The following is a 15,344-nucleotide window of genomic DNA, read 5'->3' on the forward strand; positions in this document are numbered from 1 at the left end:
AACATCAGAACGGCCAGACTGGGTCAGACCAAGGGTCCATCCAGCCCAGTGTCCTGTCTGCCCACAGTGGCCAAGGCCAGATGCCCCAGAGGGAGGGAACACAACAGGTAATCCTCACGTGATCCCTCCCCTGTCACCCTTTTCCAGTGAAACAGAGGCTAGGGACACCATTCCTACCCAGCCTGGCGAATAGCCATTGATGGACCTAACCTCCAGGAATCTATCTAGCTTTTTTTTGAACCCTGGTAAAGTTCTAGCCTTCACCACATCCTCTGGCAAGGAGTTCCACAGGTTGACTGTGTGCTGAGTGAGGAAAACCTTCTTTGTGTGTGTTTTAAACCTTCTGCCTATTCATTTCATTGGATGACCCCTAGTTCTTATATTGTGGGAACAAGTAAATAACTTTTCCTTAGTCACTTTTTCCACATCACCCATTGGTTGGAGTTCTGCCCATCTCTGCTTGATAGAAGAGCTCCTCCAGCCCCAGAATTGGAGTCCAGAGTGGATGAGAATATCAGTCTGTCTGTCTGTCTTTGTGCGGTTACTGGCTGTTGGGGAAAGTGGGTACAAACCTCCAGTTGCTAGAAGGAATCAGGCTGCGTCTTCGTTTAAGTTACGTGACTCCCAAGAGGAGACGGGCGGCTCGTTGGCATCAGCACCTACGGATGCTTATTGCTTGATTGTGACATGGACAGAGATCTTGAATCTCTTTCTCCATCTTGCTCCTAATAATTCACTCGGCCTAGCGGGTGCCGTGTACGAACCTGCAGCCGAGAGGACGGGCGTTGTGCTGGCTGTCTGCACGGGGGTGAGTTGCACCCTCCTGGCTCCCAGACTAAGATCTCAGATGTCAAATAACACACGTCGCTGCTTTTAATGAACTGTTACCGGGTTGTTATGGATCAATGTGGGGGGGGGGGGTGGAGGCGGTCTTGAAGCCCCTGTCTCTGCCGAGCCAGGTGGCCCATGAAATGCTGGGCTGGGGGCTACAGGCGGATGTTTGGAAGTCCATGCACTACCTGGCTTTCTCCTTTCTTTCCCTTCTAGGATCCCAGGAGCAAGCACAAATTTAAAATCCACACCTACTCCAGTCCCACCTTCTGTGACCACTGTGGCTCATTGCTGTACGGACTCATCCACCAGGGGATGAAATGTGACAGTAAGTGCAGCTCTGTGTCCGGCCACGCCTGCGATAGAGGGGCAGGGCCGGTCCCGGTGATCCGGGGCACACGCCAGGGATGAACGGCGAAGGGCCACACTTGTGCTGCCTTCCGTGGGGCTGGGAATCCGTGGCCTGTGTCCGCTCCCAGTGGGACCGCGGCGTAGCCGGGAGAAATGCTGGTTGCCGTAGACGCGAGGTGTGCCGGGTGCGCCGGGATGCTGGCCGGGCTCTTTCCTGACCTTCGGGGGCCGCTCTTGCCGCTGAGAGCTCGGGCTCATCGACACACAAAGGGCAGAGCAGACGGGAGGCTACACCTCAGGGTCTCTCCCCCTCCCCCTGACTTTCAGAATGGGAGGTGACCTCTGACACGGGGCGGGGGAGCTTTTCCCTGTCCTGGTCAAAGCAAAGATCCAGGAGGGGCAGGCCCAAAACTCCCGCCCTGGCCCCGAGAGTCAGGCTTACGGTGTCACCCGGCTCCCACCCAGTGGCCCTGCCTCGCTGCGGGATGGGAAGGGGGGCATCGCCTCGGGCTCTGGAAGGGAGAGAAATGACCGAGCTCTCTTGCCTCCTCCAGCCTTTGAACTGGACCAGCGGCGAGAGAGAATTTCCCTTCCTCGTCCCCTTTCCCCGCTGCTGAGGGGGGCTGGTGTGCGGGCCCCACGGCGCAGCCTCCCCGGAGCGGGGTGGTTCAGGGGCATTGTGAAGTGCGGGGGAGGGGCTTTTGGGGCGAGGCCGTGGGTTCGAATCCCTCCCGGTGTGGAGTGACCAGAGGCTTGTCGTGAGAGAAGCTGGGAGGCTTTTAGAATTCCCTGGGGGTGGGGTGGGGGGGTCTCTGTCCCCCAGGGCACTAATCAGCCCCCTTGTCTGCCTCCAAAGAGACTGAACTGCCCCGACCCTGAGGCATGTGCCGGCCGCTGGCAGGGCCAACGTGAGGCCCTGTGGGGCTCTGTGCTTTGTGTGGGTGCCGGGGAAGCGAGAGGGAAACCCGGGATAACGCCAAATCCTCGCAGCCGAGACCGGCTCCTTCATAGGCTGCCCTTTGGCGCCATCTTGTGGCGGTCCCAGGGTGGCAACAAAATGCGCTCTGCGTTACGCCAAGCCGAGGAGGAGTCCGCTGGCACCTTAAGGACCAAGGCCAGGTCTACACTAAAGGGGAAGGTCGAATCAAGATAGGCAACTCCAGCTGCGTTAATTCTGCAGCTAGTCGACATACCTTGTTTTGAGTTTCCCCGCTGTTCCCGCAGCAAGAGGCCAACAGGAGCAAACGCTCCCATCAACTTCCCTTTCTCCTCGGAGAAGCAGGAGTACCGGCCGCCAGCGGGGGGTGCTCTCTGAGTTTGACTTAGCAGGTCTTAACTAGACTCGCAAAATCAAACTCCAGAAGATCAATTGCAGCAGCGCCAATTTTCCGTTTAATGAAGACATGGACTAACAGATTTGTTTGGACATAAGCTTTCGTGGGTAAAAAACACTTCATCAGATGCAGCTGACAAAGTGGTTTTTACTTACAAAAACCGATGCCCAAATAAATCGGTTTGTCTTTAAGGTTCCCCAGGACTCCTCCTTGTTTTTGCAGATGCAGACTCACACGGCTACCCCTATACATTAAATTAATGGAGGTTGCCTATCTCCTAGAATTGGACGGGACCTTGAAAGGTCATTGAGTCCAGTCCCCTGCCTTCACAGCAGGACCAAGTACCATCCCTGACAATTTTTGCCCTAAATGGCCTTCTCAAGGATTGAATTCATAACCCTGGTTTAAGCAGGCCAGTGCTCAAACCACTGGGCTATCCCTACCCCTCTGTGCCCTGTTTTTATGATGTTTGCCACTTCCATGCCCCCCTTCTGGAGCGCATTTTCTCTGCGCTCCTGTGGATGTTCAGGTGCAGTTGTTGGAAGTTGTCAGAGAGGAATGACAGGAGAGCGTTTCATTGCTCGGATGCTAATTAAGTAAATGGCACGTCTGTTACGATGGGGAAATGCCGTAACTAATCGAACTGCTGATGAATACTGACAATCTGCTCTAGCGGGAAACCCGTCCAGCCGCTGGGGGATTGCACACTCCCATGGTTCTGATGTGCCAGTTTCCCTATAAATACAGAAACCTGCTGACAGGTGCAGGCACGGCTAAGCAATTCCCCCTTCTAGATGTCACCAGGTAGAAGTCATTTTTTTATACACGTTCCACACACCTGCACCACCTCTCTGCCTTCCTGCTGTTCGTGTGTAATGTTGCAAGATGGGCATTGTGGGGGAAGAAGCCGATCAGCTGATCGAAGTCCCACCACGGTGATTAAAGCCAGCAGAAAAGCATGACGATGTTTCTGGCCCCGATCCTGAGGACAGATCCCTGTGCACATGCTGAAGCTACCTGGTGGGGCACCACCCAAAGGTCTCTGTGCCGAACCGGAGCCTGGCTCTGTAGCGGGTTCCCCCACAATCAGCTTTCGGCCCTGGGAGGCGGCCGTGGGGAGTGTGATCTCGCAGTCTCCTCGCTGGGGGGTAAATGTTGCTCTTTCCTGCTCTGCAGCCTGCATGATGAACGTCCACAAGCGCTGCGTGATGAACGTCCCGAGCCTGTGCGGAACGGACCACACCGAGCGCCGGGGCCGGATACACATCAAGGCGGATATCGACAAAGAGGTTCTCACCGTTGTAGGTAGGTGCCTGGCTGAGGATGCGGACGCTGTCAGCCCCTTTGTAACTTGCTGCTCTGGAAGCTTGGCCTGCACATCTTCTGGGCGCGTGCTTTTTAAGGGGGGAAGGTGCTGGAGCGGCTCATGCCCATGCTAGTGCCCCTTGGGGAGCTGGGGAGACGCGCCCTCTCGATTCTCTGGTGAGCATTCGGCCTTTTCTTCCTGAGCCAGCGTCTTTAATAAACAATAATCAACTCCCAGCCTTCCCCCATCCGCTGGTCCTGCTGCTGGCTCTCAGACTTAGGCCACGGGCCGGGGGTGGTGGGTATACTAGGCAGGGGAAACCGTCCGCCTGGCCCCGCCCACACCCCACCCAAGCTCCGCCTACTGTAGGCATACTGGGGGCGGAGTGTTCTGTCCGCGAGTGCCTGCTCTCCCCATGGTGCTGGGGGCAGGAAGGCTGTGGCCATGTGTTGCTACACCTCCCCGTGGTGCTATGAGGAGGGGCGGGGGGGCCTGGCTCCTGTGGGAGGGGTGGGGCCTGGGCAGAAGGGGCAGGGCTGCGGGTTCCCTCCCCCCCCCCCCACCCCTACTTTCACCCCCCACTCATGCCACGTAGGCCTCTAAGCATTAACACAAAGCAAATAAGTCTGCTAGTCCACCGGCTGCTTCCCAGGGCCAGCGGCAGCCTGCCAGGACAATCCGGTAACCTGGGTGGGTGCCAGATCTTCAAAGCCGTGCAGGTGCATTGTGGTCTGGCTCCGGGATCCACAGAGGGCCATGTATGTTCACAGAGCGGTTCCCAAAGACAGCGGGGAAAATACAGGTAGAAAACGTGAAGCACCATCGCCCCCTTGCGGTGCCGTGAACACAGGACACGTGCAAAGGCAGCCAGCGTGGGAGAGAAGAAAGGCATCTGGGCTTCAGACTGGGTTGTGTTCTGCCGCCAGTGAGCACCTGGGAAAACATTGGCTGAGTCTCCGATTCTCATCACAGAAGGCACCCAAATGTGTGTAAGGGCTCCTAAGTCCTCTGTGTCTGGTAGCTGTGGGAGAGAGACTAAGCGAGGGGAGAGGTCGATACGCTGGGGGGCAGGGAGAGGGTCCAGAGTGACCTGGACACATTGGAGGATTGGGCCAAAAGAAACCGGATGAGGTTCAACAAGAACAAGTGAGAGTCCTGCCCTTGGGATGGAAGAATCCCAAACATTGGTACAGGCTGGGGACCGATTGGCTAAGCAGCAGCTTGACAGAAAAGGCCCTGGGGGTTCCAGTGGATGAGAAGCTGGATCTGAGTCAATAGGGCGCCTTTGTAGCCAAGAAGGCTAATGGCATATTAGGTGCATTAAGAGGAGCATTGCCAGCAGATCCAGAGAAGTGATTATTCCCCTTTATTCGGCTCTGGTGAGGCCACGTCTGGAGTATTGTGTCCAGTTCTGACCCCCTCCCACTACAGAAAGGATGTGGACACATTGGAGAGGGTCCAGCGGGGGGCGACCAAAATGCTGCGGGGGCTGGAGCACATGACCTATGAGGAGAGGCTGAGGGAGTTGGATCTGTTTAGTCTGCAGAAGCGAAGAGTGAGGGGGGATTTGAGAGCAGCCTGCAACTCCCGGCAGGGGGTTCCAAGGAGGCTGGAGAGAGGCTGGTCTCAGTGGGGATGGATGGCAGAACAAGGAGCAATGGGCTCAATTTGCATGGGGGAGGTCTAGGTGAATCCTGCCCGTCAGGCTCCCCGGGCAGAAATCCAGTGGACTGGTCCCTGCCGTGCGGATCTGCCTTCCGGGCGTTTGTGCTGCTCAGAAACGTTGGGTCCATGGTCGGGCGGGAACCCCCAGCACGGGGGGCTGGATTTGAAATGGATGGGGCTGGCTCTGGGGGCGCTCGTCCCATTGTTCCAGAGAATGGGGCCCTTTGTTTCTTGCTGGAGCCTTCGCACTGACTCCAGCTGGTGGGAGTCGTCTCTGTGCTGGGAGACTGAGATCACACAGGTCTGAAAAGACAAACTCTCTGCAGTGGAGAGAACCTCTCTCCTGCCTCCTGCACCCCAGTCCTGCCCTCCTTTCCCCACCCCCACACTTCCAGTTACCAGCATCTGTCATCAGAACAGCCAGACGGGGTCAGACCAAAGGGCCATCCCGCCCACCGTGCCGTCTGCTGACAGTGGCCAACGCCAGGTGCCCCAGAGGGAGGGAACAGAGCAGGGAATCATCAAGTGATCACTGTCACCCATTTCCAGCCTCTGACAAACAGAGGCTGGGGACACCATTCCTACCCATCCTGGCTAAAAGCCATTGATGGACCTAACCTCCATCAATGTATCTTGTTCTTTTTTGAACCCTGTTAAAGTCCTGGTCTTTAAACATCCTCTGGCAAGGAGTTCCACAGATTGGCTGTGTGAAGAAAAACTTCCTTTTGCTTGTTTTAAACCTGCTACCTATCCCTAATTCTTATGTTATGGGAACAAGTAAATAACTTTTCCTTATTCACTTTTTCCACACCAGTGATGATTTTATAAAGCTCTATCATAGCCCCCCTCAGTCTCCTCTTTTCTAAGATGGAAAGTCCCTGTCTTTTTAATCTCTCTTCATATGGGACCCGTTCCAAAGCCCTTATCGTTTTTGTTGCCCTTTTCTGAACCTTTTCCAGTGCCAAGAGATCTCTCTTGAGAAGAGGCGATCACATGTGTACGCAGTATTCAAGATGTGGGTTTGACGGGGATTTATACAAAGGCCGTAAGAGATTCTCTGTCTCATTCTCTATCCCCTTTTTAATGACTCCTAACAGTCTGTTTGCTTTTTGGACTGCCTCTGCGCCTGGAGGGGTTGTTTTCAGAGCTGTGCGCGGAGAGTTTTCTAAGACATTCAGGGAGCCCTGTTTGGGAAGCTTCCGGTGACTACTGAGTCTTGCTGTTTGTAAGTAAGAGGGCGTTACAACGAAGCAATTAGAAATCCCCCGTGTTCTAGAGTGTATGGAGGGGCACAGAAAAGCAGCCCTCTTTCCCCCGGTGGATATGCCTAAATAATGAGGTGGGAATTTTGACAGTGAATGGGAGCGGATGGGCGCCTCCTATGGAATAAAATGGGAAAGGGCCCTAGGAATGATTCATGGTTGGGGAAACCTGCCTTCAAGTGAGAAACTTCGGAAGCTCACTCCATTGACTTGTCCAAGAGGAGGCAGAGAGATGTCTGGGTGATGGTCCCCCGGTACCGCCAGGGAGAGTATTTCTGGCAGCAGTGGGTTCTTTAATCTACCGAGGTCACAACAGGATCTGGTGGGTGGACGCTGAAGCTGGAGAATTCAGATGGCGTGTTTCTAACCGGGAGCATAATGACCCATGGGAAGAATTTGGCTAGGGGTGGGGGGGACGTTTTGCCACTTGTCGCCTTTAAATCCAGGCCAGGGGCTTTCTCGAGGATCTGCTGTAGCTCCGCTCGAAGAGGCGGCTTTGAATCACAGGCTGAGTTCTCCAACCTGCATTGTACAGCAGGTCGAGCCGTGGTCCCATGAGTAAAGACTTGAATTCACCATGTCCCATTGCGTTTGAAGATGTTCAGGGTTATTGATTTATTCTTTTTTAGGACATCCCAGGTAGGTTTTGGGGGGCGGGTGCTTTTCAGTGAAACTGTAACGATTCAGGGAAAACTTTCGAAAAAATCTAGGAGGAAAAAGTCTCCTCCGTGCGGCTACTCCAGAGCCTTGGGATGCAGGGGATATACATTCCTCGATTTTACACTGGGGCGGGCTAGAAGAAAGAGAAATCTGTGGCCCTGTGCTCAGGGAAGCCTTTGATCCCCACCGTTCCGGAAGTCTGTCCAAGGCTTCGGGGGACCCACCTCCGGCTCTTGCAGCCCTTTCAGCTGGTGCTGAGGAGACAGTCAATGGCATTTCTTTCAAACTGGTTGGAAAGAGGGTTTTATTTATAGCCCTTTCTGGAGGTACCAGCAGAAACCTCTCCTCGGCTGGCTCTGTTCTCTGGCGCTGCCACGTAGCCAGCGAAGGAGAGGAGCCCGTGGAGAGGGGTGGGGATTTCTGCCTGTCCTGCCGGCGCCTGACCTCCTGCCTTTGATGCAAGGGATTTTTGAACTTTTGGGGCTGTACTCGAGCCTTTCAGACCCCAGGCCATGCCTGAATGGGCCTGCATGAGGCGGGGGGACCCGAGCTGGCGGAGCGAGCGCTGCCGTGTGCAGAAGCTGGGGGGCGCGCTGTAATTTTCCCCACTATCGCCTGTGCTGGGCCCGCTCCCTAGCAGTGTCTGACCCTCCCCCGTGGCTGTTTGCTCAGGGCTTGGAAAGCCGCAGCGTGTCGCTGTTCCCGACAGAGCCTCGCCGGAACCTGAGGGACACGGCTACAGCCAAGGAGCGCCTGGCCCTCCGAGACCGCGACTGGGCTTTGGAGGCTGGGCGGGCTGAATTGGGGGCAGAGAGGTACGTAGAGGAGGCTTTCCAGGACACTGGAGAACTGTCCCTCCTCCAGTCAGACAGTCTCTGTGCTGATGAGGAGGAACTTCCATATCCTAGGGTGTGTCTAGACTACAGGGTTTTGTCTACAAAATGATACCAGCGTCTACACTGCCGCTGAGTCCTGTCGACATAACGTCGATAGAACTCGGCAGTTTTGTCGACGGCTGTAAACCTCTTTCTCTGAGAAATAACGCCGTTTGTGGACAGAGTTCTGTCGACAGAGGGTGTTATTGCGTCTACACTGTGCTTGGTATCTACACTGTCATGTCGACAAAGTGGCTTGTTTTATCGACAGAACTGGATGTCGTCTAGACGTTCTTTGTCAACAGAAGCTTTGTCAACAGTATCTGTCGACAAAACCTCTGTCGACAAAGCCTGTAGTCTAGACGCAACCCTAATGACTTAACCAACCAACCAATGGAGGTGGTAAGTGTTCTCCTCAGTCTCTTGTAACTTGAACAGTCTATTCACTGTCTTTTTTCTCCTCCCTCCTCTCCTCTTCCCTTATTTATACTTGGGTCAGGACTTCCAGTACTCCAGTCATCAGAAGAAGTGGGTTGTGCCCACGAAACCTCATGATCCCATCTCCATGTTTTGTTAGTCTCTAAGTGCTACTAGACTATTCGTTGTTGTTGAAGTTTTTCAGGGAAGGAGAACAGAGGGAAATGATCCCGCAGTTGGGACCCTCCTTCCGGATGATGTTATGGTATCTTCTCACACTGAGGATACCTCTCCGGGCGAGGGAACGCCAGGCATTAGGAAAAGGCAGGTGTTCGTAATGGGGGATTCGATCATTAGAAACATAGACAGCTGGGTTTGCGATGACCGGGAGAACAGTGTGGTGACTTTCCTGCCCGGTGTGAAGGTTGCGGATCTCTTGAGACATCTAGATAGACTTATGCGTCGTGCTGGGGAGGAGCGGGTGGTCATGGTACATGTAGGTACCACTGACACAGAGAAGGAGAAGAGAGAGGTCCTGGAGGCTAAATTTAGGCTTCTCGAAAAGAGATTGAGATCCAGGACCTTGTATGTTAGAAGGGACCATTGAGTGTAACCCCCTGCCGGCTTTGAGCCATCTAAACCAGGCAAGACCGGCTGTTCTCTGGCCTCCTTTTGAAAGCCTCCCACGAAGGACCTTCTGGGGCGTCTTCTCCGCTCTCTGACTGGTCTCCCAGTTAGGAAGTGTCTCCTGAGATTTCATCTAAATCCACCTTGTCTTAGTGTGAGCCCGTTGTCTGTGGTCCTGCCCTCCTTCCTGCTAGACGTGACCGGCTGGGAGGCAGCTCCAGGCTGCGGAGCAGCCAAGTAAGCACGTTTTGCCAGGAAGGCAAGTCCGCACCATTGAACAAGTCTCCTGAAAAATCTGCCAGCCCGCTGGGCCCAACGGTGCTCCCCTGAGAACCTTGCTAGCTGTCTGCCTCTGTTCCCCGATCCCCAGGCTTCCTGGACCCTATTTTTCAGAGGCCAGAGCCTTGGGCTCCTTTAGAATGTCCCATGGGAATGATTTCTGTGTCACACAACTGAATGTTTTCAGAGGAACGGGTTTTATTTCCTCCAAAACCTTGCTGTGTCCAGCACGAAACTGGAAGTTTCGCTGTGGTTGTCTCCACCCAGAATTGAACTGGAAATCCGTTCCCATAAAAAGTGCTGTGTGTCTGACTCTTTCCTCTTGATTTGACTTGATTTCCCCCCCAAAAACGCAACGTTTTTCACCAGAAGGGATTTCCATCTTCTGCTCCCATTGGGAGTGTTCCCTCGGTCTGGCACCCCAGGCCCAAATGTGTGTGCGGCGGCGCGAGTTGAACATCCCAGATGCTTAGGCTTGCCAGATAGTTTCACAAAAAATACCGAACACGGTGGGGAAAAAATTGATTGAGGAGGGAAAAAAAGAGCCAAAAGTTGTTGAGCAAAAAACGAAAACCTGCACCAAAAAAAAAAAAAAGAGTCACGGCTCCTTTAAGTCCCCTCCACACTTCCCCCACCAAATGCAGCAGGTGGTCTTCCGTCTGAGAAAAATAGGAAATACCGGATATTTTACATGTCCGGTATTTTCTGTTTTTTTTACCGGACACATGCCACAAATGCCAGGCTGCCCGGTCCAACAGTGGACACCTGGCAGCCCTACGAGATGGTCCCCACTGTGGGGTGAACATTTGTGATCAAGACGGGCGTGGCCTCAGCACACTTATCGGTGCAGCGTGGGCCTATGGGCAGGCGGGGTGGTAAATTGCATGTTGCCCACTAGGTGGCAGTGCAGCCCTGCCGATAGCCTGTAACGTCTGTCATCATGGGCAGCATTAGGTGCCGGTTTCATCCGAGCTCTGCGGGGAGCAGCCAAGCGGCTCTTGTCGCCACCCGGAGCTGCCCCACCCTGCCATGATGGACGTGCCCAAGGCACGGGGAGCAGCTGGTGCCTGTAGAGAACGGGCAGAGCTGGCATGGCTGAGTTCGGGGAGCCGTGCGACTGGGAAACTGAGGCATGAGCCAGGGTGGGCACAGCTGCTCGTGGCTGTGATAAGAGTTGAGGAACGCTGCTGCTAAGCCCCCCTCCCCAGGCCTCTTCCCCTCCCGCTGGGCTCCCTCCTTTGCCCAGGGCTTGGGAGAGCCCCCTTTTTGGGCCTGGCTTTGCGGCTCCATCTGGGCAGAGCAGCCGCTGAATCCCCCTAAGCCGCACGGCCACGCAGCTTCTCGGGGCTGCCGCGGGGAAGGGAGGCCTCTCCCCACGCCCCGAAGCTGTTGCAGCTGTCTGTGGGGAGCCCTCCCTGCTGGCCCCAGCACGCCGCTGCCGGGGGACAGGGGCCCCAGCAGGGATGGAAGTGTCGTGGGAGCAGGAGAGTGGCGGTGAACTGTGCAGCGCCCCTTCTTGGGGGGAGCACTTCCATCGCCAGCAGCATGGGCTGGGGTCGAGCGCTGCCCCTCCAGTGTAGTCAGCAGCCATTGAATTGCCAGTAGCTCTATCCGCTTGGGGGCCAGACAGAGCCCCTGCCGCCCTGTACGGCACCCGAGGGAGCTATTGCAGGCTGCTCAGGCGAGGCAGGGGGCTGGCAGAGTTGCTGGGCCCCGGGCCAGGTTGGGTAGTGTCTCTGTGCTCCCAGAAGGGGCGGGGCTTCGACAGAAGGGGCAGGGCTTCGGCAGAAGGGGTGGGGCTAGAGCTAGTCTCTCCAGCAAGTCTGCAGAGTGCCTACCCGGGCTCCGGTGGCAATTTAAAGGGCCGGGGGCTGCAGCGGTGGTGGCTGGTAGCCCCAGATCTGAATTGCTAGTCACTGGGGCAGTTGCCCCCTTTGGTGGAGGTCCTGTTGGTGGGCCTCAGGGCAGGGCACCGAGGGCTGTTGAATCATTGCCATATTTCCACTGCTTGTTTTTCCTGCGGATCTAACTGCTCCCAGCAAATCTGACCCCAGCTTTTGCCTGCTCCCGTGATGTTGTGCAATTCCCCAAGGACTGAGGCTTGGGTAGCTCTTTATACATGTTAGAACCAGTGGGAAAAATTAGTTCTTCATTAGAAAAATGGCTCTGCCCCAGATCTAAGTATTCATGAAACCTCTTTGTTTTGGGAGTGTTCCTCTGAACGTGTGGGCTATGCCTACACTGGCAGCTACTTGTGCAAAAACTGTTTTGCGGAAGAGTTCTTGTGCAAAACGTCTTCCACAAGAGCGTGTCTACACTGGCATGTGCTTTTGCGCAAGAATGTCTATGGCAGTGTGGACGTGCTCTTGTGCAAGAAAGCTCTGATGGCCATTTTAGCCATAGGGGTTTCTTGCACAAGAAATTCATGTTGCCTGTCTACACTGCCTTCTTTTGGAAGAATAGTGATAGAAATGTAGCCGTGTTAGTCTTCTTTTGGAAGAGCTCTTGTGCAAAAGGGCTTATTCCTCATGGGGAGAGGAATAACTCTTCCGGAAGAAGCCCTGTTTTCCAACGCTGTACGGTAAATTTCCTTGCGCAAGAACGCGCATGCAGTGTAGACACCCGGTAAGTTTTTGCACAAGAACAGGTTTTCTTGCGCAAAAGTCCTGCAGTGTAGACGTAGACGTGTTGTTCCTGAAAAGCCATTGGTTTTTTATCGGTGTCTGTTCTCCAGGATGCCGAGTATTTTGATTTTTTTTTTTAAATTGCAAACAATTTTGGAAACCCAAGAGCCGGGCCGGTTTCACAGTCTGTCCACGAGAAGCGCTGTGGATGGATTTCTGACCTTTCTCCTTGTAGTCTGCTCTGCAGTGCTATGTGCTATTGGAACCAGGGGGCTGTGCTGTTGTGTCTCAAATCCCAGATTCCAGCCAAACTCTCCCGCCCCCCGAATGCACGTGCTAGGAACCTGGCGCGGTGGGATCGGGCCTGCTTTCTGGATGTTCGCACCACACAGAGAAGAGAGCAATGTGTTCTTTGTTCATGCTGCCGCAGTACAGGAGAGGAGCCACGGTGGGGAATACCTGCCTACCATGTTAGGCCGGGTAACCCCGGAAGGGCTCCGTCGCTACCATTTCTGGCGCGGTGCTAGGCTGGCCGTCTGGGTCGGGAGGCTGCCCCTCTGCTCCCGTTGTACCTACAGCCGCGAGCAGTTGGCGCGTGGGCTGTCGCCAGCACGGCAGCTCTTGAGCGAGCGAAACTCGAGCCCTTTGCTGCCAGCAGGACTTGACGGCGCTTATTCAGCATTTACACTTGTCACCGTAAGCAGAGCCGCAGCAGCAACCCGCGGAGCTGCCTCTCCTATGCAGTCGCCCCAGCAGGGCGAGTCTTTGCGTTTGTTCTGCTCATCGGTGGAGCTGGGGCTCTGTTACCGCTCCCCTTGTGCTGTAGTCTCGATGTAATTGGATAATGGGCATGCCCAGGCGTGGGGCGCTATCGAGTCTGGTTCGCTCTGGCGCCTGCTACGGCGTAGGCGGCTAGGAGGACAATGGTTTTCTGGAGTTCCCAGTGTACGCTCGCTCTTCACTGTGCTGCTTTCTCTAATAATACAGCCCCCTGCATGCACCAATGGCCCCATCCTGACGCTGCTGCTCGATGAATCTCCCCAGTTCTCAGGAATGATTCGGGGCAGCGGGTGGGGAGAGACTGGGAAGTCCAGGACCAGGGAAGCCCTTGAAGCGGCAGCCGGAGGGAAGCTCCAAAGCGTCGAGGGGTTTTGACGACCTGCTTCCGTCCGGCGCTGAGCTTTCTGCTCCTGCCGCTCACGAAGGCTCAGGGCAGCGGCCGACCCTTTGGACGCGGTGATGCTGCTGTGAGTTGTCTGGGGGTCGATCGGGCCCCAGAAGGGGATGAGGGAGAAGGGTCCCGAAAGGCAGCCTGGGCGTAAAGCAGGCCCCCAAGGAGCGGGGCGTCCGTCGGCTGAGCAGTGACCTGTTCCATGCGTTTGGTGCCCAGTAGAGCTGTGAGACAGGGCGTTTGCCCTGTGCTGGCCCTTTAAGGGCAAAACCCCAGCCCTGAGCAAGGGCGGGGAGCGAAGCCCCAGCTGAGGCAGCTCTGCTAATGAGGGCCAAGCTGGGGGGTGTCTAAACTCCTGGAGGCAGGGCCGGCCTGTGCCCTTTTGGTGCCCTGGGCCAGGGCACGTGGCGCTGCCTCCGGGCGCACAGCACATGCACGGGCCCGCTTGTGGGGCACGGGCCTGGCCCCCCCCAGGACGCAAGGCGCATGCGCTGCCCAGCCCGGCCCGGCTAGTGCTGCTGGTGCGCACCGGGCCGTGCAGGGCCCCGCGGCCGTGGGGGAAGGGCGCTGCCGGTTGGCATCGCGGGGCCAGCGCAGTGGGAGCTGGGCGCGCGGCGCCTGATGGCAGCTGTAAGGGACACCGTGCACCCCTTACAGCTGCCGTCAGGTGCCCCCCATCGGTTGGCGCCCTGGGCAGCTGCCCGGCTCGCCCATGCCTCCGTCCGGCCCTGCCTGGAGGGAGGGGAGAACTGACGGCTGCTCTGGACAGAGAGCAGGAGGGACCTGGCTGCCAGGGAAGCTGGAGGTAGAGCAGAGCTGTGGGAGGCTCCGGCCAAGCAGCCAGGTCTGAAGCGGCCAGGGCTGTAAAGAGGCAGCCGTGGTGGGCAGGGGCAGCAGGTCCACACCCCTTTGCCCGTGACGAGTGGCCATTCCAGACGGCAGTGTGCCCTGAGGCAGGGGCTAGATGGAGACTGGTCGTGGGCCACTGAGGGGGGTCCGGGGGGACTGAGTGTTCCCCGGGGGGAGAACAGGGGGCCCTGGGGAGGGGAGGACCCTGGAGTGCAAGCAGGATAAACACCCCCAGAAGGGGGCTCAGACACTGGCATGGGCCCTCCGGGGGCCGTGTCCTGAAGAGGGCGCCGTGGTCAAGGAGAACACGGGGAGACACCAGCGAGAGGGAGGCGTCCCGCGAGTCAACAGCGAATTCCCAGAGCCACCAGCTGGAGGCGCCATGGGGGCGGGGCGGCCCCCTGACAAGCTGGTTGCAAGTTTTCCAGTGGAAACCGGAAATGTGCAGCTTCTGCTTTTCCAAAGTTTCCAGTGGAATGTGGGAGATTAAATCAAGCTGCTTGACGGGGGGTGATTGACGGGGGATGATTGGCGGGGGATGATTGGTGGGGGTGATTGGCGGGGGGTGATTGGCGGGGGTGCTTGGCGGGGGGTGATTGGTGGGGGATGATTGGCGGGGGGTGATTGACGGGGGATGATTGGCGGGGGATGATTGGCGGGGGTGCTTGGCGGGGGGTGATTTCCTTTCCTCTTTGTTGTGTCGCTGGAATATGAAAACAAACCCAAATGGCCCCGTTTCGATGAGGCTGCTTTGCTCTTTCTTCTGACGTTTTGACTTTTCTTTCTGATTGGCAATGAAAACACATTTTAAAATGTCAGACTTTCCTGCCCTACAGAAGTTCTGATTTCTGGTCTGCTCTAGTTCTTAGCTCCGTTGGGGGCGTTATTAATGGCTTCTCTTTCAGCTAGTGTTAGCGTCACTCGTAGCTAAGAAACGCCCCCCCCCCCAATTTCCAAGTGTAATGTTGCTTCTGCTTTTTCAGTGTCCGTTGTGGTGGTGGCATTTCAGCAGCGGCTAGAGCTGCAGCACAGATCAGACCCGTTGTGTTAAGCACAGCCAGACTGGGTCAGACCAAAGGCCCATCTAGCCTGG

The 15,344-nt window shown here is 56.1% G+C and overlaps 1 protein-coding gene across 2 annotated transcripts in view; it reads left to right on the forward strand.

Moving 5' to 3' along the window:
• PRKCB (protein kinase C beta) overlaps positions 1 to 15,344 on the forward strand; it is a 246,309-nt gene that overhangs the window by 128,339 nt on the left and 102,626 nt on the right. For both annotated transcript variants that reach the window (XM_075899914.1, XM_075899913.1), the window contains exons 4-5: positions 1,048 to 1,159; positions 3,693 to 3,821. In XM_075899914.1, the coding sequence (XP_075756029.1) occupies positions 1,048 to 1,159; positions 3,693 to 3,821 (241 nt within the window). The remainder of the gene's footprint in view (positions 1 to 1,047; positions 1,160 to 3,692; positions 3,822 to 15,344) is intronic.

The sequence above is a fragment of the Pelodiscus sinensis genome, chromosome 16, assembly GCF_049634645.1.
Source record: "Pelodiscus sinensis isolate JC-2024 chromosome 16, ASM4963464v1, whole genome shotgun sequence".
Taxonomy (NCBI): Eukaryota; Metazoa; Chordata; order Testudines; family Trionychidae; genus Pelodiscus; species Pelodiscus sinensis.